Raw genomic sequence first — 27,070 nt, 5'->3', positions numbered from 1 at the left:
ACATTTTTGAGTCAATATCAAGTAACAGTGAAATGCAGATCTACTGAAATATAAATAAGAAGAAAAATAACAGACGTACAGGTGGTACCACTTATTTTAGCAGTAATAAGTCTCACAGTAAAACTAAAAACCAATACATGGCATTAAACTATAATAAACACTGTTTCAAGGTCATAAAACTGACATATAAATTGTAAATATATAATAAGAAGTGTAAAATAGCATTATAAGTACTGGTGGTACCACTTATTATAGCAGTAATAAGGCTCACAGCAACAAAAAACACCTATAAACTCCATTTAAGTATTAAACACAGTTATAAGGCCATAAAACTGATCTACGGCTTGAAAATGTCTATAAATGTGTTACGTTTCCCACTGGATCACTGTATAATGTTATTCAAACCCGTGGTAACATCCAATGCACTAGTAAATACTATTGTCCTATGTTATAATGCATTATTTGTAGAATAAAATACCCTAGTATGGCTTTCTAAATGAATAGGGCGCAAGTCTAAAAATGGACTTGCTGTCACTTGCGCTAATCTTACGTGAACAGGGTGTATGATCAAATATGGTCTCACCATTTTTCATGCCACAAATGTCACTACTTTCTAGAAATCCTGTGCAAACAACACCTATCTCAACATGTTGCACAACTATTCAACCATAGAATGTGTTTTTCATCAACTTACCATTTTTTGTTTCAAAGATATTAGCGTTGATGTGGGAGTAGGTAGTAGCGCATAACTTAACTTTCCAAAATCTGGAACCACGCTTAAGTTTGAAATGCTCCGGGCAACTTCTGATTGGTCAAATGCCATGGTGTGACTATCAGTGACGTAGCCTGATCTTCGCTGATTGGCTAGGAGAAATCCATGTGCTCATACGACAACACAAACAGGCATGAGGACGTCAGTTTGGATGTTCGATTAAGTTACCAAATATTGTTCCTCGCCCAATAAGGGAACATATGGTGGAAATCAGGATTTTGCAAAAAGGATACATTAAAGCGCCAACTATATGATTTCTTTTTCTTCGTATGTGGCAACATCTCTAAACACACCAGGGCGTGATCTGAGACTAAGATGTTACCAATTAAGCAATCAACAACAGAAGAAATGAGGAACTTTGACATTTAAAAAAAAATATTATTATTATTCTAGAATAAATCTTATGGACTTATGAAAAAAATGTGTAGTCTCTACCAGATGGGTTCAAAAGTCGCCTAATATCTGCAAGACCAAGATTTTTACACATCTTGTGAAGCCTCAATGTTGCTCTAGGGGGCTTGCACACTTTTGCTTCACTATGATCAAGGACTGAGTCCATCAAAAGATTAAAGTTTCCTCCCAATATTATATCATGAGGGGTGCCAGCGGCTTGCAACATCCCTTCAAGATCTATAATAAAGCCCTGATCATCTCACATTTAAGAAAATAAATAACTTTCTGGATGGGCGCCACAACCCATTAACATTCCATGTGGAGAGAGACAATCCACTCATATTATCATTTGACATTTTAAAATATTAGAAGAAATAGATATTTATAAAATTATAAAGACCACATTCAACATTAGTGCCACATTCAGACCCCCAACTTCCTCCAGAACCAAACAAACAGAAAACATAAAGCACAAAGAATGAGCAGATTCATCCACAACTGTCTCAAAGGAGTGTTATTCAACAAAACATACTCCAGCCGCTAAGCGCAACCAACAAAAAAAGAAAAAAAAAAGGTGTTCAGCTTCCTCAGATAGTAGAGTGTATGCTCAGTGAGTCTATTCACTTGGGTGCCATTTGAAAATCACCAACTGGCTTACTCACCCATTTGTCTCTATGAAAGACAATGCTTGATGTGGGCATGTAAATATTTTGCGGCCATCCTTAGTATCTATTCTCAATTTGTCCAGAAACATCAGTGCAAAAGCGATCTTCTGTTGATGTAGGAGCATGAGGAAGCATACCTTGAATCGATCACATTTCTCTTTTGTCGTATTCGCAAAGTCTGGGAACAAGAAAATGCTGCGATTCTTCCAAGAAAGCTTTAATTTGCTTCTTGCCTTGTGCAACACGAGATCTTTATCGGATGATCTCAGAAATTTGGCCAGTATTGTCTCCCTCAGCGGATCTCTGAACCGGGACCCAGTGAGCTTGCTCAATTTCCAGCTTATGGCCTGTTATGTTGAGCAGATTTTGGAAGAGCTCGTCTAGGAATTTCATCATATCTCGGACTTCGTCATGCTCAGGAATTCCAACAATTCGGATATTGTTTTGCTGTCTACGATTCTCCAAATCCTTCAGTCTTTCCAAAACGCGTTCCAAATTTATTTTGGTCGCTAGCGGATTAGCAGCTAATTCCCTCTCCAGATAATCGATCCATCTCTCGACATCCCCATTTCTTGTAACCAACTCAGAGATTTTCGTTTCCATCTCAGTAATCGATCTACGTATTACAGCAAGATCCTTGAAGACAGTTGATGTTGAATTTCTCCTGCCACACCATCCAAACTGAGTCCCTGTCTGAGGTATCAGATTGAGCATGTACGTGTCTTTTAATATCTCCAGAGCCCGAGGATTTTGAATTCTTTGCCATGTTGACTTCAAAGAACAGTTATGTAGCATGGTGATTCGAATCTCACCGGTTTGTGACATAAAAATAATTAAAAACTAGCAAAGTGCGCAGAGCTCGCTGTTTACATGTCCGACCCTCGCATGGTGTCACGTGACCCTCCACTTAAGTGTCTTTTAATGTCTCCAGAGCTCGAGGGTTTTGAATTCTTTGAGATATTGTCTTCCTAGAACAGTTAAGAATCAGGGTGTATCGAATCTTACCGGTTTATGATACAAAAAGTATTAAAACTAGCAAAGCTCACCGTTCACATGTCAGAACCTTGCATGGCACCACGTGACTCGGGTCAACATATTTCTAATAACATAAGCTTAGTTATGGACTTGTTAGTTTAAGCCGAGTCTGTTCATTCTCAAAGTCTCATTCTTTTTTGACTTCTACAAGGCTTTTGACACCATTAAACACAATTTTCTTTTGCAGTGTCTTAAATTGTTTGGTTTTGGTGGGTCCATTATTGATTTTATCGCTATGTTTTATATAGGATTCAACAGCTCTGTTATTGTTAACTTTGATACCATCCCAAGATTTTAAATACAGCATGGTGGACTATCACTAAGTATTATACAAGATCAGTGGCGGCTCCTGAAAAAATTCTCAGGAGGGGCAATTTTTCTGATAATGATTAAGGTGACCCATTCAATGGGTACAGATTTCCCCTCTAGCTACATAAGTTACAGGTGGAAAGCTATGTAAGAAATTAGCATCCAGGAGCCATCATAAGCAAAAATGACATGGCTCCTCAATTAATTATTCCACTTATTCTTTACTTACATTAATCCAATGTTGTGTGATGTAAAATAGCTAAACAGTACACATTTTTTTAAAAGATATGTCCAGCAACAACCTAAAGACGGGGGCAGCATATAAGTCAATACCAGAAGCATGTATTGACTGATCTCAATAGTATTGGCTTACAAAAGCAAAATAAGTTATCACAGTACAAATAATCAAGGGTGTTCTTTCACATTCCTCAACACTACTTAAACAATCTGCATTTCCATAAACAATGAAATATCAGCTTAAAATACAAGTAGACAAATTGTTGAGAGAAGTGGATCTTTAGAACTACATTTTCTGGAATGTAAGATATCACCAAAGTGCTACTTAATAAAAGCAAAGTAACATTGTCCTAAATAAGTGAATGAACAAGTGAGGCTTGACTTGGTGTGGTCTGTGCATCTTGGCTTTACACATTGAAAACCAAACCAGAATGATGAGGTGCTGCCAAGTTTAAATAAAGAATTCTGATATACACATTAATTACTTGGGCCTCATGGTTGAATTAGAAATATGTGCACCAGAGTATAATTCACAACAAGCGAGCAGGAGCTTTTGATAGAGGCTACTGAAAATATTGATGCAAGTTATTAATAATAAGCAGTTTGTATAGAATTCCATATTCTGCCTTCTTATATAGATTTGTGAAAATGAATATGAACAGTGATAGACATTTTGCCTGAAAACAGCATTTGAAAATAATTTCTAGAAATCTAAACAAAGCTATTTGTATGGCTTTGTAAATATGAACAACCATATTCTGGCCAATTGTATAGATTTGTAAAAATGAACATGAACAGATTTTGTTTTTTTGAATGAATGAAAAATAACTATTTAAACCAACATCAACTTTGAACTGATTTGGTTTGTGTGTTAATCAGGAAATCAGGCATGTTGAGGACAAGTTCCCTCTCCACGGAGAGCATGGCCAGTGCATTCAGACGTTCCTGGCCCATTGAATTTCGCAGGAATGTCTTAACTCGTGTCAAAGTTGAGAAACATCTCTCAGCTTCAGCTGTTGTTATGAGAGTAGTTATGAGGATGTTCAACAGAGTCACAGTCTCAGAGAATGTCTCCTGGAGGTTGTAGCTCATGAGAACCTGGTACAGTGCTAGTGCACCACAGCAGCCCTTGAATTCAGGATTCTTATAGATCAGAGAGAGTTGCGTTCACAGTGGCATTCAGAGCCTCATCAGGAAATTAATGGCAGTACCTTTCAAACATATCTGCTTGCAGTAAGGTAGCACTCACAAGGTGGACAGTGAAAGAGAACCTTGCTTTTTGTGTGATCCAGGATGGTGTCGCAGACCTCTTCAGACAGCCTCTGCTTCTCCTCTTCTCTCAAAGACGTTCTGGGTCTTTTGGCTCCTGTTGCTATTTGCAGCTGCTGTTGAGAGGAGTCCCTGAAGGCAAACAGACCAATGTGTTTGTTAGGCTATGTACAGTACTGTAGTCTATATGATGCACATGTATATGCAATTTATCCACGTATAGTACAAAGATTTCAGTTTCATTTAAAATGGGCAGGGATGCATGAAGTCTTTAGTGTTTAAGTTAGCCTTTGTGTCTCACCTAGCCTGGATGTTCAGCACAGTGTACAGTTTATAAAGTAAGCTAGATTACACTTGGCCATATATAATGAGAATAATGTAATTTCTAACACAAATGCAGTCTCCTTTCATGCATACATTTTCAAATGACAAAGCTCTGCTTTGAGAACGATCGAATGATATTGTTTAATCTTACCTTATGGCCTGCACACTGTTTGTGAAGCTGTCGAGGGCACGTTTGTTGAAGACAGCATCGATGTCCTTCTTCTGGAGCTTCTGGTACAGATTATCGTCGTGGGGCATGATTTTGTGAAAAAGCCACCTGAAAAAAAAAAATGAAATCTTCATCATGTAGCATCCTCACGTAGCCAGATGCCTCTCTCACGGTGGGCTGGTGAAATGAACCCAATGAAGCGATCCTGATGGCTTCAAAACATTGTATGAGGTTGTCTCGATTCTCGTAGACAGTGTTATCAACTCTGCTGTTGAAGTTCCACCGTGTGGATGAAGTTCTGGGCAGTCTTCGTGCAACAGTCTGGTCAAGAATGCTGGTACGTTTGGGTGATCGGGAAAAAAAAAAAAAGTTGCAATCCCGCTCAGATCGGAAAAGAAAATATGAACTTTTTTGATAAGAGAAGTAGCTTACTGCATGATCAAATTCAGCAGATGCGCATAGCAATAAACATAATGGGCATTATTTAAATGCTCACGCACATTTTGCTGCACACCAGCCTTCTCTCCCCTCATCACACTGGCTCCATCGTAAGCTTGCATGATGAGTTTAACTTTCTCGTCGTCGGCAAAAAGACCGTTCAGTCTCTCCTAAAACACACTGGCAATTGAGATTGATTCCGAGATGGGAAGAAACTAAAAAAAGCATTCCTGCAGTTTATGGCTGCTATCGATGTACCTCAACACCAGCAGTGTCTGTGTAGAAACGTGTGGCAATGTTCACTCTCCCCAAAGCAGACAATCTCAAACAGCTATCAATGTGGGTCTCATGTTTCTTTATCTTTTCTGAAAGATGGTGCATGTCTGTTACACCTGTCGCTGTCAAAAGCGGTGCTGTCTGCCGTGCCGCCTTCAGGGTGAAAGAGGCAGGGGTAGCAGAAGACTGCATTGGCTACGTCGCAGCCTGCTATCCAGGTATTTCGTTCGTACCAATTTTTGGAAAATCCTCGAGTGTAGGACTTTCCCCCTTTAGTAGAAACCTGTTGAATGATTCATTTTGGTCTGGGAGATCCTAATTGTTTCATTGACAATTCATTTTGATTCGTTCGCCCGTCAAAAGGAACTTCTTTCAAAGAGACAATCGAGTTGCACTGAACGATAGCCATCTTGACAGTAGTACGTGAATTGATTGATGCTGCTACCCGCTCTTTTCTTAGTTACGCTCATGGTTACGCTACGTATGATCTAAAGCGTGAAGTGCAAGCCCTCCCGGAACCCATAGAGATTGTATTGAAAGCTCTGATATTTGAAAAAAAAAATGTTTTTACATGAGAGTCTATGAGAGACTTCTGCGGCGATTTTCAACCTGACTGAAATCGCCCCAAAAGGGGCGGGGCCATATTAAGCACGATTTTAGCCTGATTGGCAGATCAGACGTCTAGATTAGAACACTGATAATGACTGTTGCCGTGATAGAATTGGTTAGAAAAAAAATCCTTCCTTTTCCCGTTTGGCAGTGCGTCGCCCATATCGCCCTAATGAACACACCGCCCCTGTACAAGATTATAGTTTGAAAGGTATCTCTATTTCTGGCAGGGAAATAACAATTTCACAATGACACCACATTGTTCTTACAGGACAGAAACCATTGCCCAAGGCTTTAGATTTAGTCAATCAATTTTCTTCTGCTTCAGGTCTAAGATTGAAAGTTTCAAATTATGAGATAATGTTACTTCATGACTCTGTAGGAAATATCCCAGTTAGATCTACTGTCAGATACTTGAGTATTTACAGAACTAAAAAACCCTGTAGACAGCAATTGAATTTTTCGGACAAAATTAATAAATCTAAAAACATCCTTAATATGTCGTTACAGAAGGACTTTTTCTTGTATGGTAGAGTTTTTTTTATCCAAGACAGAAGGGCTATCTCATTTTGTGTACCCAGCCCTGTCTTTATTAGTTGATGACAAGGATATTAAAGAAATGAATAGGACCTTCTTATATTTCATCTGGAAAAATAAATCCAAAAAGGAGGTTCTTTCTAACAGCAGAGCTGTCGGAGGTCTTAATGTCATAGATTTTTCTGATAATGGTTTTTAAAATAAATTGACTCAAGAGATGTCTAGCTAACCCAAAATCTATTTGGTCCTTCATCCCTAATTCCTTATTTGATAAAGTCGGTGGCCTTTATTTCCTCCTAGGATGTAACTATTCACCTTATAAATGACCTATTGCTCTATCCAGATTTCATCAGCAGTTCCTCCTAGCTTGGAAGCTCTGTTTTGTCCATGGTTTCTCACCACACAAAACATTTCAATGGAACAAGTTAGAGATTACTGTCAGAAACAAATCTCTCTATTTCTCAAGGTGGTTCCAGAATAATATTAAAGGTATGTTTTCCATATTTGATGATTTACCATATCTTCCCAGTTCCCGTCAAATAATGTAATACTTTAATTAGAGCAGTTCTGTCAGGATTAACACTCTTAATTAAAAATCACATACATTTTTGTTCTGGGAATATGTACATAATGCGGTCTGCCTTGCTCTTGAAGGAATAGATCTTTTTTGATAAGAAGTGTACTGATAAACTGTCCGACAGATAATTCAGCAAAGAAAGAAAATGATATCAAGGGAAAATTATTTTGGGCTTCTCTTGTAGAGGACATAGATTGGCTCAGGGACTGGCTTTAACCTGGGAAATATTATATCTCCAACAAGGTCAAAGAAATACATTTCAAAATTCTACACAAAATATATCCTGTTAACTCTCCACTTTGTACATCTCCAAATTCATGAATATTGATCATTTGTGTTCTTTTTGTAGAAATGTCAATGAGACATCTCTCCATCTGTTTTTTGAGTGCCCTATAACTAAACATTTTGGTCGGATCTGGGCTCACACTTATTTGATCCTGCCAGTACTACATATTCTTTTAGCAATAAAGACATGATTTTTTACTATAATAATTCCCTTCAAAGAAACCCTTTGAATATATTGTCAATTTAATTATCCTGCAAGCCAAATTTTGTATTCATAAACAAAAGTTTGCAAGCTGCCCTGATTTTATATTAAGATCTCTCTTAACATCCCTCAGCTTTGTTCAAAATAAAAAAACGTAGGTTTTTTTAAATATTATAAAGAATATTTTAAAGGAACTCTAAGTAACTAGATTATTTTATTTTATATACTGCACATTTATGTATGTATATTAATCATCTCTATTTTGTTGTCCTTAATTCCTTAAAATCGTTAGGCCTATTTATTATTATTATTATTTAATTTTTTTACATTCTTAAGTTCTTGATTATGTTTGTTGAATATTCTCCTGTATCCTAATTTGGTTTAATAACGGTTTTATTTTTTATGTATAGGTACTACGTTCGTTGTAGTAAAAAAAATAATAAAAAATAAATAAATAAATAATACAATCTGCCTACTCTGATCACTGTTTGTGCTTATGTGCTCTGTAGCTGTGTTGTCTGTGTGTAATATTTGCACTCATTGTTCTATGTAAGACATAATACAAATTATTTTACAATAACGCCGCAATTATTACGTCATAAAACACGCCCCGCCGCCATGTTGTCGACTACACGTTTGTAAACGAACAGGAATAACTTAATACAGTTTATTATCTGAAATCTGCGGGACATTATATATTAAAGATGGAGTTTATTAAAGAAGAGAGTGATCCAGAACCATGCAAAGTAAAAAATGAAGATACTGAGGAACAAATAGGTTGGTGTCCATTCTTGATTCTTCATTAATAACTGAATAATAAAAGAGAAACAAGCCCAAAATACGCGACTTGCCTCACCAAAACCAGCAAAGATAATGAAGGGTCTCATAGTCTCTGAGTCTTAATCATTAATCCGCATATCAGCATTAGGTAACCCTTTTGGAATAAACGTGACGTTATGCCACCAGATTTAGTTAAACCTTGTTTTTATCCCATAGTGCGCATTAACATGTATTTTTGGAGTTAATAAAGTACTGAATCTAATTTATACTTCTTAAATAACGGATATTGGGATAAAACAAAAGGGAACACCGACATTGCTCTTTACGTGGAAACTCTGAAAATACAAATGAATATTAAAATGTAAAAAATTAAAAAAAAGAACTCTACTGATAGCACACGTACATCACCCATACGTCTATTTGATATGTGTTTATATCTGGAAGATGTATTTTTCTGGTTGTTTGCTCATCTGCAATAAATCTATAAGACGTTTCCTTTCAGATATCAATAACATTCAGCAGAACGAAATGTTAATTTGATTATGATGGTTTCCAGATGAAATGCATACATCTCGGCTATCTGGGTTATTTTTCATAGAAAACCTAATATATATATATTAGGTTTTCTATAAAAAAATTGGAATGGAAATTCACGGTTCAAAAAGGGTGGGAACCCTGACATTAATTGTAATAAACCAGCTGAAATTGAATGTGATAAAACAATAAATAAAAGCCTGTTCACACCAAATACGTGACGATTTTGCGAGACGGACCTGACGGAAGTTATGGCAAGCCGAATTATCATTAATTCCCGTAATTCAGGTTTTACTAGTCATGGCTGACTAGCCATTTCACTCACTGAAGATATCTACAATTTTATTATCAACTAGCCATTTCACTCACTGAAGATATCTACAATTTTATTATCAACTAGCCATTTCACTCACTGAAGATATCTATAATTTTATTATCAACTAGCCATTTCACTCACTGACGATATCTATAATTTTATTATCAACTAGCCATTTCACTCACTGAAGACATCTAAAATTTTATTATCAACTAGCCATTTCACTCACTGAAGATATCTATAATTTTATTATCAACTAGCCATTTCACTCACTGAAGACATCTAAAATTTTATTATCAACTAGCCATTTCACTCACTGAAGATATCTATAATTTTATTATCAACTAGCCATTTAACTCACTGAAGATATGTAAAATTTTATTTTGACTAGCCATTTCACTCACTGAAGATATCTATAATTTTATTTTGACTAGCCATTTCACTCACTTAAGATAGCTACAATTTTATTTTGACTAGCCATTTCACTCACTGAAGATATAAAAAAAAATTTGACTAGCCATTTCACTCACTGAAAATATCTACAATTTTATTTTGACTAGCCATTTCACTCACTTAAGTTATCTACAATTTTATTTTGACTAGTCATTTCCATTGGCTTACATTGAAAAACATTTTCTGAAATCTATAAATTAGTTTTTACTTGTAGAAATTGTAATTCAAGATATCTCTTAGTTTTGACTAGTCATATAAAATAATTGTAATATATAATAATAATAATATTCTGGGTTCAATACAAGTTAAGCTAAATGAATTGATTACCACAAAAATTCATTTCGACTCATCCCTCCTTTTCTTGAAAAAAATTAATATAAAAATGTGGGTTACAATGAGGCACTTACAGTGGAAGTGAATGGAGGCCAATACGTAAATGTTAAAATACTTACTGTTCCAAAAGTATAGACACGATGTAAACAACAGTAAGCATCATACACAAATAGCACAAATTGTTCTGGTTGTTTGCTCATCTGCAATATGTCTAAATGATATTTCCTTTCGGCAGATGTCTGAGTAAATATTGACTTTATTTTTGGGTGAACTATCCCTTAAACTTCCATAAACCAGTAGAGTAGAGGTGCAGATTCAATTTGTGTAGCACGTATGTGATTGGACAGAAAAGGTGTGTTAAACTTCACTCTGCCTTGCATTAACAATCTGCAAGATTTGCCGGGTGCAGATGGGGGAAGAGTTGAAAAGAGAGCCTTCAAGCCGGACAGTTTGGCTTCCCATTTTGTGCTGAATTTACATGCAACGTTTTCTTTCTTTTTTGCAGACAAACTAGATCCGTTAGAAATTCAGATTAACAGACGCTTGAATTGTACCTATAGAAACATTATTAATTGGAATAGGTTACATGCTGCTTTATACAGTGCCTGTGTGTACAAGAAGAAAGTTTGGTATAAGCCTGTATTATTTTAATACCAATAAAGGAATTAGTGTTTTTGAATAATTTAGAATTATTTCTCAATAATTAACATTTTCTGAGCCAGGTGGCTAGTCTTGACATGTTCTCACAGCACTTTGATGGCATGCGTCACATTGACGCGGTAAAGCCAGACAAAATTTCTATCCAGTGCTTCAAGTCAGGCTTTGTGTGTCATCGGTCTATGCAGCGCTGCATGAAGTAGAACTCTCCTCAGGAAGCCGGCTTCTACAGTGGATATAAAATGTCTACATACCCCTGTTAAAATGCCAGGTTCTTGTGATGTAAAAGAATGAGACAAAGATAAATCATGTCAGAACTTTTTCCACCTTTAATGTGAACTATAACGTGAACAATTCAATTGAAAAACAAACTGAAATATTTGAGGGGAAAAAAAAAATACTTTGTTGAAGCACCTTTTGATTTTATTACAGCACTCAGTCTTTTTGGGTAGTGTATTAGCATGGCACATCTTGATGTGGCAATATTTGCCCACTCTTCTTTGCAAAAGCGCTCCAAATCTGTCAGATTGCGTGGACATCTCCTGTGCCCAGCCCTCTTCAGATCACCCCACAGATGTTCAATTGGATTCAGGTCTGGGCTCTGGCTGGGCCATTCCAAAACATTAATCTTCTTCTGGTGAAGCCATGGTTTTGTGGATTTGGATGTGTTTGGGTCGTTGTCATGCTGAAAGGTGAACTTCCTTTTCATCTTCAGCTTTCTAACGGACGCCTGAAGGTTTTGTGCCAAAATTGCCTGGTATTTGGATCTGTTCATAATTCCCTCCACCCTGACTAAGGCCCTGGTTCCAGCTGAAGAAAAACAGCCCCAAAGCATGATGCTGCCACCACCATGCTTCACTGTGGGTATGGTGTTCTTTGGGAGATGTGCAGTGTTGTTTTCGCGCCAAACATTGCTTTTGGAATTATGGCCAAAAATTTCAACCTTGGTTTCATCAGACCATAACACATTTTCCCACGTCCTTTTGGGAGACTTGATGTTTGTTTTTGTAAACTTCAGCCGGGCTTGGATGTTTTTCTTTGTAAGAAAATGCTTCCGTCTTGCCACCCTACCCCATAGCCCATTCATATGAAGAATACGGGAGATTGTTGTCACATGTAGCACACAGCTAGTACTTGCCAGAAATTCCTAGTTCCTTTAATGTTGCTGTAGGCCTCTTGGAAGCCTCCATAACCAGTTTTATTCTCGTCTTTTCATCAATTTTGGAGGGATGTCCAGTTCTTGGTAATATCTCTGTTGTGCCATATTTTCTCCACTTGATGATGACTGTGTTCCATGGTATATCTAATCATTTGGAAATTCTTTTGTACCCTTCTCCTGACTGATATCTTTCAACAATGAGATCCCTCTGATGCTTTGGAAGCTCTTTGCGGACCATGGCTTTTGCTCTGAAGTGCAACTAATGCGGTTCCTCAGAAGCTGTAGAAGGACTGAACATGATGATTTGAGGATATATCGCCAGAGTGCTATGTCATTATTATTATCCCTACCAGTCATGCAGCACTTGTTGAGATTAATCATGTTCATTGCGAGCACATTATACTCAAACCCTCTCCTCCCTATATATACAGTTAATCTGGAAAGTATTTACAGCGCTTCACTTTTTCTACATTTTGTTATGTTACAGCCTTATTCCAAAATTAAATTAAATTAATTATTTTCCTCAAAATTCTACAAATAATACCCCATAATGACAACGTGAAATAAGTTTGTTTGAAATCTTTTATTGTAATTTATTAAAAATAAAAAACGTAGAAAATCACATTTGCTCAATACTTTGTTGAAGCAACTTTGGCACCAATTACAGCCTCAAGTCTTTTTTTGTATGATGGCACAAGCTTGGCACACCTATTTTTGGGCAGTTTCTCCCATTCTTCTTAGCAGGACCTCTCAAGCTCCATCAGGTTGGATGGGAAGTGTCGGTGCACAGCCATTTTCAGATCTCTCCAGGTATGTTCAATCGGGTTCATGTCTGGGCTCTGGCTGGGCCACTCAAGGACATTCACAGAGTTGTCCCGTAGCCACTCCTTTGTTATCTTGGCTGTGTACTTAGGGTCGTTGTCCCGTTGGAAGATGAATCTTCGCCCCAGTATGAGGTCAAGAGCGCTCTGGAGCAGGTTTTCATCAAGTATGTCTCTGTACATTGCTGCATTCATCTTTCCCTCGATCCTGACTAGTCTCCCAGTTCCTGCCGCTGAAAAACATCCAACAAGCATGATGCTGCCACCACCATGCTTCATTGTAGGAATGGTATTCTTGGGATCTTGGTCACCTCCCTGACTAAGGCCCATCTCCCCCGATCGCTCAGTTTGGCCGGGCAGCCAGCTCTTGGAAGAGTCCTTCCAAACTTGCTCATTGGGACCTTCAATGCTGCAGAAATGTATCTGTGCCTTGATACAATTCCTTGGATTTCATGGTTTGGTTTGTGTTCTGACATGCACTGTTAATTTAATCCATTTTGGAATAAGGCTGTAACATAACAAAATGGAAAAAGTAAAGCGCTGTGAATACTTTCCGGATGCACTGTATATAATATGGGATGAAGAGCCCAGAGAATTTCAGGGGGATTTTTGAGTGTGCGTCTCTCTTCTCCATCTCCATGTAGGGTATGCAGGTCAGGTTTGGGGAATGTACAATTAATTCCAATGATCGTAATCAATGATTAATCATACGGTGTGACCCAGATACCAATACATATAAAAACGCCCCAAAAAGGGCTTATATAGTCCAAGAGTCTGCTTCAAATATATATAGATAATTAAACACAACGAATTATAATTAATTATCAATATACATCATATGCAGACAGGCTATATTAATTTTAATAACACCTTAATGGAATTGACCCGTAGGCTACCGCAACCAGTCAGTTCGTCCGCCGAACCACTTTATTCGATACTCCTGATCAATTCTCCAGAAGGGTTATTCTTAGTTATAAGCTTATTCATCAAAAGCACGTTAACTTACTTTGATAATATCAGCTCGTAGCTTAAAATCGCACATTAAAGAGGCTTTGCTTTATGACCAACAAACACAGACAATCAAGCGTATAATTGAGTTTAATACAAGGCACTATGATATATCACTACACTTGATAAACAACATTTAACATAGAATAAACATAAAATAAGCAAAGTAAAACACAGTAAGGGAAAGTAAAGAATTATTAGAGGTATGGCAAACTTATTACAACAATTAACCCTTTGAAGCCAGCAAGGAAATTACACACTGTGATGCATTTGGATTTCAATGGAATAATACTTGCACAAAAGGACCTTTTGCGTGGCTGAGCAAGGCTGCGTGGGTATCGTGTCCTCGTGGTGTTCTTGAGACGGAGGATTTCGGTTCGGTGTTTCCAGAGCGTGGTTTGCTTGCTGGAAACACGAGGCGTCTTAGAGGGTGACTGTTGAATAGTTGACGAGCGTTCCAGAGGGTTGCAGAAGATCGGGGGAAGACGTGAGAGAGGGTAATATGGCTTGACGAGATCCAGAAGAAGTGACGTAGGGAAGTAAAAAGAGATGTAAGAAAGCTTGAAGAGATCCGGGAGCGTCCCAGGGGAATAGGTGAGATGAAGTGGGGGCAGCAAAAGAGAGATAAGAGTAAGAGAACGAAGGGTAAGAGAGGATGCAATTTATAACCTTAGAAAACGTGTCCCACCTCTCATTGGCTCGACCAATAAGAAGGGTGGAAGTTCCAGGCGGGAATTTGGTTTATTGCTCTTTGTTCTAAGAGTGCTCCTCTTAGAACTAGGAAATATTCTTGTAATACTAATATGTTGTTTTTATCGACATATCATGTACACAGTCATTTCGATCTTCAAAATACCAAGTTATAGAGACCAAATGTGCCACACATATGATTTCAGTTAACCATAGTATGCAAAGTCTGAAACATTAACCCATTAGAGTTTGCAAGAAAACATAGACCAAACAACATGAAGGGAAATCATGAGATGGAACATTAGATACATGTCAATACATGTATCACATGGATATATATATAGAATATATAGGATTAAAAGGGTTCATTTCTCCTTCTCAGTAAGAATTATGTGAGCGTCAGCAATCTCTGCACATTCCTTTGGAGGTCGTAAAAGTCTCCCTTATTTTGGGCATGAGAGGGGTCCTTTGTCCCGTCAAGGCTCATTTGCATGACCGGGTCCGGCAATAACTCCAAAGATGGTAAAACATAGCAGAACACAATTCTAAGGTGATCTTATATTCATATTCAGCTAGGACAAATCGTAAGGTTTAATTTGATACCAAGAAAAATGTATTTGGTACCCTTAAAAGTGGATATACACTCTCAGGCTATTAAATATAAAGCCTCAGTAGTTTAAACTACACAACGAAACAATTGTAACGTTTCTGATATACAGCAGAAATACACAACGTACAGGGGTTAGACATATTTCTTTAAAAACAAGCATTTCTAGGTTTAAATGGAAGACACACATATTTTTACATTCAACATCTCACATGGCTTTCCTCACATTGTAAAACACGAGGGTGTCACATGTGCGGGGGTTTTTAGGAAGCACAACGAGGGTTCTCTGTCAATAGTTCATTGTACTATCACAGGCTAGCTGGTGCTATTTCGGTGGTCTTACAGGGAGTTCTTTGTATTCATGAATCTGCTGAGTTAATGATTATCCTTCATTGATTCCTCCAGACGCTACATCCAGCTGCCTTACCTGTTCTGTGACGATTAACGGCTCACTCTGAGACGCTGCAATCATTCTTGGTGGTATTTATGTCAGAGATACTTTGTTGCTGGCCTTCATTAGTGGACATGACACGTTGAGGTGAGGTGGAAAAATGGGACAAAGCGATGCTTGAAGATGCCTGAGATTAGGGCTGCAACTAACGATTATTTTGATAATCGATTAATCTCATGATTATTAGAACGATTATTTGACCATTTGGTGTTTATTGCAACAATTAATAATTAGGTCTAAATTGACTATTCAGCTTGTGCCCCAGCTTAAAAGGTTGTATTAAATGTGCTTACTAACAATAAAGAAGACAAAATCATCTTTTAAAAAATCTCTAAATGACATTCACCGAATTAAAGGGAAAGAAACACTTTTTATTACGTTTAATTCAGTAAAACAAATTCCTATTGTTATCAAGTGTATTTTTGTTTTCCATTTAAAATGGTCTAAAAATCCTTAAAACAAGATACATTTATTTTTGATCCAAAAATAAATGATCCAAAAATAAATGATCCAAGATGGCGGCGCGGTAGCACGCAGCGGCCACTCCGGATCCACAATGGTGCTATTTTTGTTAAAAAAGCCCGACTTTTGCAACACATGGACATCGGAACAACCAGTGTTCGTGTCTACCATCGCCAGACACTACTCAAATATAAGACTCATGCAAAAACCAAGCTGCATGATGACCTGCAGGAGGCGCTACGCGTACTCGGCTTGCTGCGGAGACCAGGCCTCCAGCCCTCGGCGTCGCCTGATGCCGGTGGCCGGGGAGAGGACGTCGTAGCGGTGTGCGAAAGCGAAGCGGAAAGAGGGCGGGGTCCATGCTAGGCTAAAAACAAACCCTAGCTGGCCGGCTCTCCCGTCTATCCTGCTCTCAAATGTTTGCTCCCTGGACAATAAACTGGACTATATCCGACTCCAGCAGGCTACGCAGCGTGAGTTTAGAGACTGCTGCGTCTTTGTTTTCACGGAGACGTGGCTCAGCGACAGAGTTCGGATGCCGCCATTCAGCTAGACGGGCTCGCCTCGTTTCGTGCCGACAGAAATACAGCTCTCTGCAGTAAGACTCGCGGTGGTGGCTTGTGTGTTTACATCAACACGGAATGGTGCAAGAACTCTATGCTAGTCTCTAGTTACTGTTCATCGCTGTTGGAGCTTGTGACTGTTAGATGCAGACCTTTTTATCTACCACGGGAATTCACCACTGTTTGCATAACCGAGTTTACATTCCCCCAGCGCTAACGCTAAGGAAGCGCTCTGTGAACTGTATGGGGCTATGAGCTGAACTGCAGAACGCTCACCCCGACGGACTGTTTATTGTCGCCGGAGATTTCAACCATGCAAATCTCAAGACAGTGCTCCCTAAATTCCATCAGTATGTGGACTTTGCAACGAGAGGGGCTAACGCCTTGATCTTGTTTACACAAACATCCCAGGCGCTGCACGGGCGGAGCCCCGCCCCACCTCGCTACTCAGACCACATCTCTGTTATGTTAATTCCAGCATACAGACCGCTCGTCAGACGCACAAAACCGCTTCAGAAGCAGGTGAAAACCTGGCCAGCAGGAGCCATCTCTGCTCTTCAGGACTGTTTTGAGTGTACTGACTGGCACATGTTCAGGGAGGCTGCAACATATGGCGATTCTACCAACTTGGAGGAATACACAGCATCAGTGACCAGCTACATCAGCAAGTGCATTGATGATGTCACTTTCTCCAAGACCATCACCACACGCTCCAACCAGAAGCCGTGGATGACTGCGGAGGTGCGCACGCTGCTGACGTCCCGAGACTCGCCTTCAGAGCAGGCGATAAGGCAGCCCTAAGAACAGCTAGGGCCAAACTGTCACGGGCAATCAGAGAGGCAAAGCGCGCACACGCCCAGAGAATCCACAGTCACTTCCAGGACAGCGGTGACACGCGGCGCATGTGGCAGGGCATCCAGGCCATCACCAACTACAGGACAACATCAGTTGCCTGTGACAAAGATGCCTCCCTTCCAGATGCGCTGAACGACTTCTACGCTCGGTTTGAAGTGCAGAACGACGTGATGGCGAGGAAGTCCACCCCTCCTCCCAACGACCAGGTGCTCTGTCTTACCACGGCAGATGTGAGGAAAACTCTACGTAGAGTCAACCCACGGAAGGCTGCTGGACCAGACAACATTCCTGGCAGAGTGCTCAGAGGATGTGCAGACCAGCTAGCAGATGTTCTTACCGACATCTTCAACATCTCTCTGAGCAGCGCCGTTGTTCCAACGTGCTTCAAGGCCACCACCATCATCCCCATGCCAAAGAAGTCTTCAGTGTCCTGCCTCAACGACTACCGTCCCGTCGCGACTTACACCCATCATCATGAAGTGCTTCGAGAGGCTCGTCATGAGGCAGATTAAGACCCAGCTGCCCCCTCACTAGACCCACTGCAGTTTGCGTATCGTTCAAACCGCTCAACGGACGATGCCATCACCACAACCCTCCATCTGGCCCTCACCCACCTAGACAATAAGGACTCATATGTTCGAATGCTGTTCATAGATTTCAGCTCAGCATTCAACACAATCATTCCCCAGCACCTGATTGGAAAGCTGAACCTGCTGGGCCTGGACACCTCCCTCTGCAACTGGATCCTGGACTTCCTGACTGGGAGACCTCAGTCAGTCCGGATCGGGAACAGCATCTCCACCACCACCACACTGAACACTGGGGCCCCCAGGGCTGTGTGCTCAGTCCACTGCTGTTCACTCTGCTGACTCACGACTGTGCAGCAATGCACAGCTCGAATCACATCATCAAGTTCGCCGATGACACGACCGTGGTGGGTCTCATCAGCAAGAACAACGAGTCAGCATACAGAGAGGAGGTGCAGCGGCTGACGAACTGGTGTAGAGCCAACAACCTGTCCCTGAATGTCGACAAAACAAAAGAGATGGTTGTTGACTTTAGGAGAGCACAAGGTGAACACACTCCGCTGAACATCGACGGCTCCTCTGTGGAGATTGTCAAGAGCACCAAATTTCTTGGTGTTCACCTGGCGGAGAACCTCACCTGGTCCCTCAACACCAGCTCTATCACCAAGAAAGCCCAGCAGCGTCTCTACTTTCTTCGAAGGCTGAGGAAAGCACATCTCCCAACCCCCATCCTCACTACATTCTATAGAGGGACTATTGAGAGCATCCTGAGCAGCTGCATCACTGCCTGGTTTGGGACTTGCACCGCTTCGGACCGCAAAGCCCTGCAGAGGATAGTGAGGACAGCTGAGAAGATCATTGGGGTCTCTCTTCCCTCCATCAAAGACATTTTCAAAAAACACTGTATCCGCAAAGCAACCAGCATTGTGGACGACCCCACACACCCCTCACACAAACTCTTTACCCTCCTCCCGTCTGGCAAGAGGTACCGAAGCATTCGGGCCCTCACGGCCAGACTGTGTAACAGCTTCTTCCCCCAAGCCATCAGACTTCTCAATACTGGTTTGACACACACACGTGTCCTGAGTTGCACTTTAATAACTGTCACTTTATAACTGTCTGCTAACTGTCTGCTACCTCAATAACTGCTATGTGCATAGAACATTATCTCATAGTATGTTATGTTTACATTTTTAGAAACTGTCATCTTTTTGCACTACTGAGTACTGGTCGGCGCTGCACTGTCTATTGTCCTGTTCATTGTCAGTAATTTGTTGTACTGTCCTGTACTTTTTGCACATGTTTGCACGTGCACTTTATATAGGTATATATAGGTAGTTTATATAGGTATTTTATTTCGTTGTGTAGTCTCATGTGGTCCTATGTTGGTCCTTTGTTGTTTTTATGTAGCACCATGGTCCTGGAGGAACGTTGTCTCGTTTTGCTGTGTACTGTACTAACTGTATATGGTTGAAACGACAATAAAAACCACTTGACTTGACTTGATTTACTTGAGAATCTGTTTCTGTATTATTTGAACTTTAATAAAGCTATAACGCATTAAATATAACTGCAGATGTAATGCCAGTGTGTTTACTTTAAAGAGCTCCGGCTGCGTTTATTCCACATCAAGAGTTCTTCTTTATTTACTTCTCTATGCATTTTTGCATTATAACTTCCTCATACTTTGCGATCTACATCACCTGAAGTTGTTTGGAAAGTTTAGAGTGCATCTGAGCTGTGTAATTCTTCATCTCCTTAGTCATGCATCATTATTGTCGATAATTCAGACTAATTTTTTCAGCCCTAGTCCCAAATGCTTAGTAGATCAACAACCTTGCCAGTGCACAAAATCGTGTTCATGATATGCCGATTCATGAAATAGGGAGCTGATTGAGACACCTTTTTTCATTGATCACATAAATCTCTGAAAAGAATACACGCCTTGATACGGGGCTTCATTGGAAATTGTGCTGCATTCTCGATACATGCTTTGAAGCGCCATTGTCATGCATAACATCACTAGCCTCGTGCAATTAATTAGATTTGGTGACTATAGTTTAGAAAAATCATATGATCTGTGCAATAACTTGTTGAATTAGGACAGACTAGAGGAAAATGCATAAAGCAGACTTGATGAAAATAACGTAAATATTGAGGATCACAAAAAATGTATTGTTGATACTGTTGCTTTTTGCCATTACACTGAAATTAGCATTCTTTCAATTCATGTCATATATGTCACTCTTGAATTTAAATATATAAATTTTTTATGTTCATTTTAGACCTCATGGAAGTGAAAGAGGAAAGTCAAGAACTGACATTGGAGGAAAAACATCAGTATGAGGAACCTCATTTCAAAACTGTAGAAAAACCTTTTAGTTGCTCAGAGACTAAAAAATTCCCAAGGAAAAGATGTCGAAGAACTGGAGCCCAAGTTTTTTTCACCTGCCTTCAATGTAAAGAGAGTTTCACATCTAAAGAACAACTTATGGGACATTTTAGAGTTCACTCTGGAGAGAAGCCTTTCCCATGTGATCAGTGTGGAAAGAGTTTTTTTAATAAAGCAAGCCTTAAGAATCACATTAAAGTTCACTCTGGAGAGAAGGTTTTCCCTTGCAATCAGTGTGGAGAGAGTTTCAGTCAAAAAGCAACCCTTAAGAATCACATTAGAGTTCACTCTGGAGAGAAGCCTTTCCCATGTCATCAGTGTGGAAAGAGTTTCAGACATAAAGCAACCCTTAAGAATCACTTTAGTGTTCACTCTGATGAGAAGGCTTTCCCATGTCATCAGTGTGGAAAGAGTTTCAGTCATAAAGCAACCCTTAAGAATCACATTAGCATTCACTCTGGAGAGAAGGCTTTCCCATGTGATCAATGTGGAAAGAGTTTTGGTTATAAATCAACCCTTAAGAAACACATGAGCCTTCACTCTGGAGAGACGCCTTTCCGATGCGATCAGTGTGGAAAGTGTTTCAGTCATAAGGCAACACTTAAGAATCACATGAGAGTTCACTCTGGAAAGAGGCCTTACAAATGTGATCAGTGTGGAAAGAGTTTCTTCCATAAAGAAAACCTTAATGATCACATGAGAATTCACACTGGAGAGAAGCCTTTCACATGTACTCATTGTGGAAAATGTTTCAGACGTAAAAGTAGCCTTCTGAATCACACCAAAATTCATAATAGAGAGAAGCTTTACACATGCCCTAAGTGTGGCAAGGATTTCAAATATCAAGCAGTCTTAGTAGGTCATTTGAAGATGCATTCAGGAGAGAAATTACACCATTGTTCTCAATGTGACAAGAGTTTCATTTATGCAAGTTATCTCCAAAAACACCTCAAAACTCACACGAACGAGAGGCTCCATGTGTGTTATCATTGTTGTAAAAGCTTTAAATGTATCCAGAATTTAAAAGAGCACCAGAAAATACATACTGGTGAGAAACATATATAGTGGTGATGCATGGATAACTGAAAAGTCTGTCAAGAGGCAAAGATCAAGAGGCAAAAAAAAGAGTGCTATGGTGTTGAAAGCTTATGACACTTTTCCACTGCACGTTACGGTTTGACACGACTCTTCTCGCTTTACTTTTCTGAGCTTGCTTTTCCACTGCTATTTGGTGCTGCATCAACGTATGTGGGATTATAGGCTGATCGTTATAGTTGCGCCGCCTCTACTGCTGTGACATCATCTTAAACGCGACACTAAACAATAACACTACCGCTAGCTGTTAGCTACTAGCTAATTGTACTGCATAAAGCAGTTGTTGCATGGCCATTTTACACAAGTGTAACAGTTAAATTGGCCCGGTTGTTTTAGAAGCAAGCTTTCCAGTAGCTGGTCAACTAAATAAAGTGAAGCTTTCAAGCAGAGTATAGAGTTAACGTACCATTCTCCATTGTGGACTCCAGTCTTGGCTGAGTCTAGGGCACTCTCCCTCCCATTGCTCGCCAGTCTAGATAGTGTCCATTTGGTCGAACCACTTCCACTTTTCTTTGATGATTCTGTAGTCACTTAAGTTTTTATTTTTGTACTTTTCCTTACACTGTTGGTTGGTCCGGTGGTAGCCGTGTCTCAGCTGTGTGGCCAACAGCTGAGACACTTCCTGAAAGACTTTTCAGTTTCGTTCGTCGCTAACGAGAGGAAGGTCTGTACCTCGTTTTATTGACCACAGCGTGGTTTTTTGCACAGCCATTTCTTTTTACAATTCAAATGTTGCATGAATAAATGATACTGCTATCGCTGTAGCTAACTTTAAAACTAGGGGGTTGATGTCCTGTGTCAAAAATCCAGTGACGCTGGTAGTGAAGATTCTCTCTGACCAATCAGTGATATGCAGGGTTTTGACATCACATTCAGTATCAGCTCGGCTGGCTTGGAACCTCGACCGAGGTGGTACTATAAACATTACCAGGTACTATCCACAATGGAAAACCCTGAATCGAGTTGTACCGTGCAGTGGAAAAGCCCCATTAGAGTTAGTACACACAAAAATTCTGTAATCATTTACTCTCATGTTGTTCCAAACCTATAACTTACTTCCATGTGTCACAAGTGAAGATCTTAAGCAGAATTTCCAGATTGCTCCTTTTATGGGGACTAGGGCAACATAAAGGTATTCCACATACAGTACATATTGTGTGCTATATTCTAAGTGATCTGAAGCAATACAATAGCTTTGTACGAGGAACAGACTGAAATTTAAGACTTCCTTTATTTCTTTAGATGCATTCTCTGGTTTATGTTATATCTATTCCTACTGTTTGTCAAACTTGGGTACATTAATAATTTCATTTATTTGTATTATAATTATGGCCACAAATGTGTAGTACATCATGAAATTACCAGAAATAAAAAGAGGCCAAATCTTGTTTTGTGTGGCCTATTTAATCAGCACATTTCAAAATATTTAAGGAAAGTCAAAGATTTTCAATATTGTATCTCAACTCTGTAGTTTAGGCCTATATCTATAGATTTGCTTGGAAGCATAAGCCAGTTGATGGTACGTGGATTATTGATTACCTGAATGTGATTTGACACAATCTTAAATTGTTCTGTTGAAACTCAAGTTTAATAGCAGGCTTTTTTTAATGTAAATTATGGCTCGGAAAAATAACGTTAATTTCTGCGATTAATGCGGTATGTTTAATGTGTTAAATGAATGCAATTTATGTGGCATTAATGTTTACCCACTTCCTTAGGGGCTGTGTAGACCAAACGCTTTTTTATTTTTGCTAAAAAGCTAGATGCATTTCAACCAATCAAGCATAGCGCATGTGTCTCGATACGTGTTTAACAGATACATTTCTTTTTATCTTGACATAGCATCTAAAAAATGCAACATCTTGTTAGAGATACAAATGCAGTATTGTGGTCAATGCCTTCCATCGAGTGCATGTTTACACAGGAAAATTATTAAAAAAAACAGCACAGGCAGATGCAAAAAAAAACCTTTTGGGGTAAACGGAACCTTATTCACATGACACAGCACTAGTTTCTCAAGGTTACCTCTCTTTCAAACTATTGTAGGTAATGTCCACTTTATCCAGCACTCTGTTTGTTTTCTTTGTTCCAAAGTATCTCTGTGATGCCACTTTAAATGATTCAGTGAATGTGCAGTCCAAATGAATTGGACTGAACCACAGATCAATTTTACAGACAAGTTTGGCTAATTCATAAAAAAATTTGAACTCAGAATAATTATTATTCGACAAATCGGGCATTGCTAGTTATAAGTCTTAACTGCCCACAGAAAAAGGGGACACATGTCATGATTGCTGAAGTAATCCACACATTGGAACACAAGAAATCAGCAGTTTCTTTCTATAGGACTGAAAATCCATGTCTCTCCGTGCATATGTCTCATCATCATTTCTCTCCATGCAGCGTAGACTGTTTAACATGCACGTGCTCTCGTAAAGGGACAGAGCATTAGTTTTATTCAAAATGTAAACATTAATTCGACATGATAACGCCATTTTATATGAAAAGAAGCATGATAACTATGGCTATTAGGCTATTATTATCAGAGCTGTTCAGCTGCAGGGTGAAGATGAATATTTGAAACAGTCGACTTCATAATTTCATCCTCATAAAACACCTGTTGTCTAATTTCTGTACCATACAGGTAATTTTGATTTTGTTCTTTGTATATCAGTCAGTGTTGGTCTTGTTTGGGTTTTCTGCTTTCATGACGCACATTACACATTGTGAATTGAAATAATTGAATAATCTTTGATCTTTCTTGTTAAAACGTTACACATGGGCAAAAGTTGCATGACAGCATGACTAAATGGGTGAACGAAAACCCATCATCTCCACATAACTCTTGGCTTAAAAACACATGAGTAAATGGCAGGACGTCTGAGGTTGATATGGTGTATTTATACATTTATCTCTGTAAAGCGCATATATGGAATTACATAAGGCATAAATCATATCTTGCAAATTATAAATGTGATACAATTTTGGGGAACATAGTATTTTTTTTTTCTCCCCAATTTGGAATGCCCAATGCGCTCAAAGTCCTTGTGGTGGCGTAGTGACTCACGTAAATCTGGGTGGTGGAGGACGAATCTTAGTTGCCTCTGCATCTGAGAAAATCAATCCACGCATCTTATCACGTGGCTTCTTGAGCGCATTACTGCAGAGACATAGCGTGTGTGGAGGCCCACGCTATTCTCCACGGCATCCACACACAACTCGCCACACGCCCCAACGAGAGCGAGAACCACACATTATAGTGACCACAAGGAGGTCTCCACTCCCTAGCAACCAGGCCAATTTGGTTGCTTAGGAGACCTGGCTGGAGTCACTCAGCGCACTCTGGAATCAAACTCGTGACACCGGGGGGGGGGGGGGTCAGCGTCTTTACTCGCTGAGCCACCCAGGCCACTGGGGGACATTGTATTAAAAACATAAAATATGTAAAAATTATCTTCTGACATATTTTTTAAAGCCATGATGGTAAATACAGCTATTTGTCATTTTTGTGTTGGGGCCAGTGAATATTTTGGCGGGGCCAGTCAAAATCTGAAGCACTGGCCCAACAAGCCAGTAAAAATAATTCTTAGCAGTGAGCCCTGCAACACAACACTTCATATTTATTTCCACTGATTTTAGGGGTAAATTATATATATATATGATATATTACATTTTTACTTTATACAGTCATCTTATTTTGTGTATATTGTATATTATTAGGTGTATATTGTGTTGTGTAACGTGTAAATTATTGTAAAACAGATGTGTTGTGTAACAGATGTGTAAATCAGATGTTTATTGTAATTGTCATATTGCTATGTTGCTTGGAACCGCATGCAAGACTTTCACCCACTGTTGCACATGTGTATATGGTTGAGTGACAATAAAGGGATTTGATTTGATTTGAACGTTATGGAAACGGAACCCTTCTAATTTGTCAGCAAATTAAAGAGCACCGGATAAGTGTTGATTATATTGCCTGTATGCACTGTAAAGTCTTTATAACTTCATCCTTTTTGTGTAATAGAGGCGAGTAGTTATTAGTTTGATGATTTATTTTTTAGTAAGGAACATCAAAATTATTATTATTTAAGTGAATCAAGAGTAAGCAAACAATAATTTTCAAATGTATTTTCTGCCTGCAATGAGGGCAACATTAATAATAAACTAGATTGCTAGTCTGAAAGTAGATAGATAGATAGATAGATTGATTGATTGATTGATTGATGATTTGATTGATTGAATAGGATAGGATAGGATAGGATAGGGTGTGTGCGCGTCCGGAAAGTATTCACAGCGCATCACTTTTTCCACATTTTGTTATGTTACAGCTTTATTCCAAAATGGATTATAATCATTATTTTCCTCAAAATTCTTCAAACAATACCCCATAATGACAACGTGAAAGAAGTTTGTTTGAAATCTTTGAAAATGTATTACAAATAAAATTTAAATCACATGTACATGTATTCACAGCCTTTGTTCAATACCATCTGCCACCACCATGCTTCACTGTAGTGATGTGTGAGAGGGCGGGGCCAGGTCGTGATTCTACACACCCAGTCCCTTATCATGGTGTGCCTCCGAGAGGGATAAAGGCCGACTGTGGAGGATGGTGTGGGAGAGAGAGATCGTTTACGGACATGTCCGTCATGTGTGTGTGTTTGTCTTTTGTTTAAGTATATAATTAAAATTATATATATATTCTCAAGCCGGTTCTTGCCTCCTCCTTTCCATTGAACTGCTTTACAGGATGGTATTGGCCAGGTGATGAGTGGTACCTGGTTTCCTCCAGACATGACGTTTGCCATTCAGGCCAAAGAGTTCCATCTTTGTTTATTCAGACCAGAGAATTTTGTTTCTCATGGTCTGAGAGTCCTTCAGGTGCCTTTTGGCAAACTCCAGGCAGGCTGTAACATAACAAAAAGCACTGTGAATACTTTCCGGATGCACTGTAGATAGACGGACGGACAGACGGACGGATAAATAGATATGAGTGGTGTATGCAGAATAAAATAGGATTTATTTACATTTATTCATTTGGCAGACACTTTTATCCAAAGCGACTTACAAAAGAGGAATACACTGTAAGTGAATCATCTTAAGGAATCAGTTGGATGAAAAATGCTGTATTACAAAGTTTCAGTATAACAATAGTATTCAAGACAGATTCAAGTGCAACAAATGTTTTAGTAGTTAATATTTCATGGAATAGATTTGTTTATAGCCATTTTTTGAAGATAGAAAGTCAGTCAGCTTCCCGGATGGAG

The 27,070-nt window shown here is 39.2% G+C and overlaps 1 protein-coding gene across 2 annotated transcripts in view; it reads left to right on the top strand.

The window, feature by feature from the left end:
* The first annotated feature begins 8,725 nt into the window (after nucleotides 1-8,725).
* LOC127649631 (gastrula zinc finger protein XlCGF49.1-like) overlaps nucleotides 8,726-27,070 on the top strand; it is a 53,314-nt gene continuing 34,969 nt past the window's right edge. The window contains exons 1-2 of one of the 2 annotated variants that reach the window (XM_052134847.1): nucleotides 8,726-8,874; nucleotides 20,599-26,269. In XM_052134847.1, coding sequence (XP_051990807.1) covers nucleotides 8,802-8,874; nucleotides 20,599-21,770 — 1,245 coding nt within the window. In that variant the 5' untranslated portion in view covers nucleotides 8,726-8,801 and the 3' untranslated portion in view covers nucleotides 21,771-26,269. Of the gene's footprint in view, nucleotides 8,875-20,598; nucleotides 26,270-27,070 lie in introns of those variants that run through there. The other variant, XM_052134849.1, reaches the window with a different exon arrangement.

The sequence above is a fragment of the Xyrauchen texanus genome, chromosome 9 (genome assembly GCF_025860055.1).
Source record: "Xyrauchen texanus isolate HMW12.3.18 chromosome 9, RBS_HiC_50CHRs, whole genome shotgun sequence".
Classification (NCBI taxonomy): domain Eukaryota; kingdom Metazoa; phylum Chordata; class Actinopteri; order Cypriniformes; family Catostomidae; genus Xyrauchen; species Xyrauchen texanus.
Note: the sequence above shows the minus strand (reverse complement) of the source record. Positions and strands in the feature narration are given on the sequence as shown.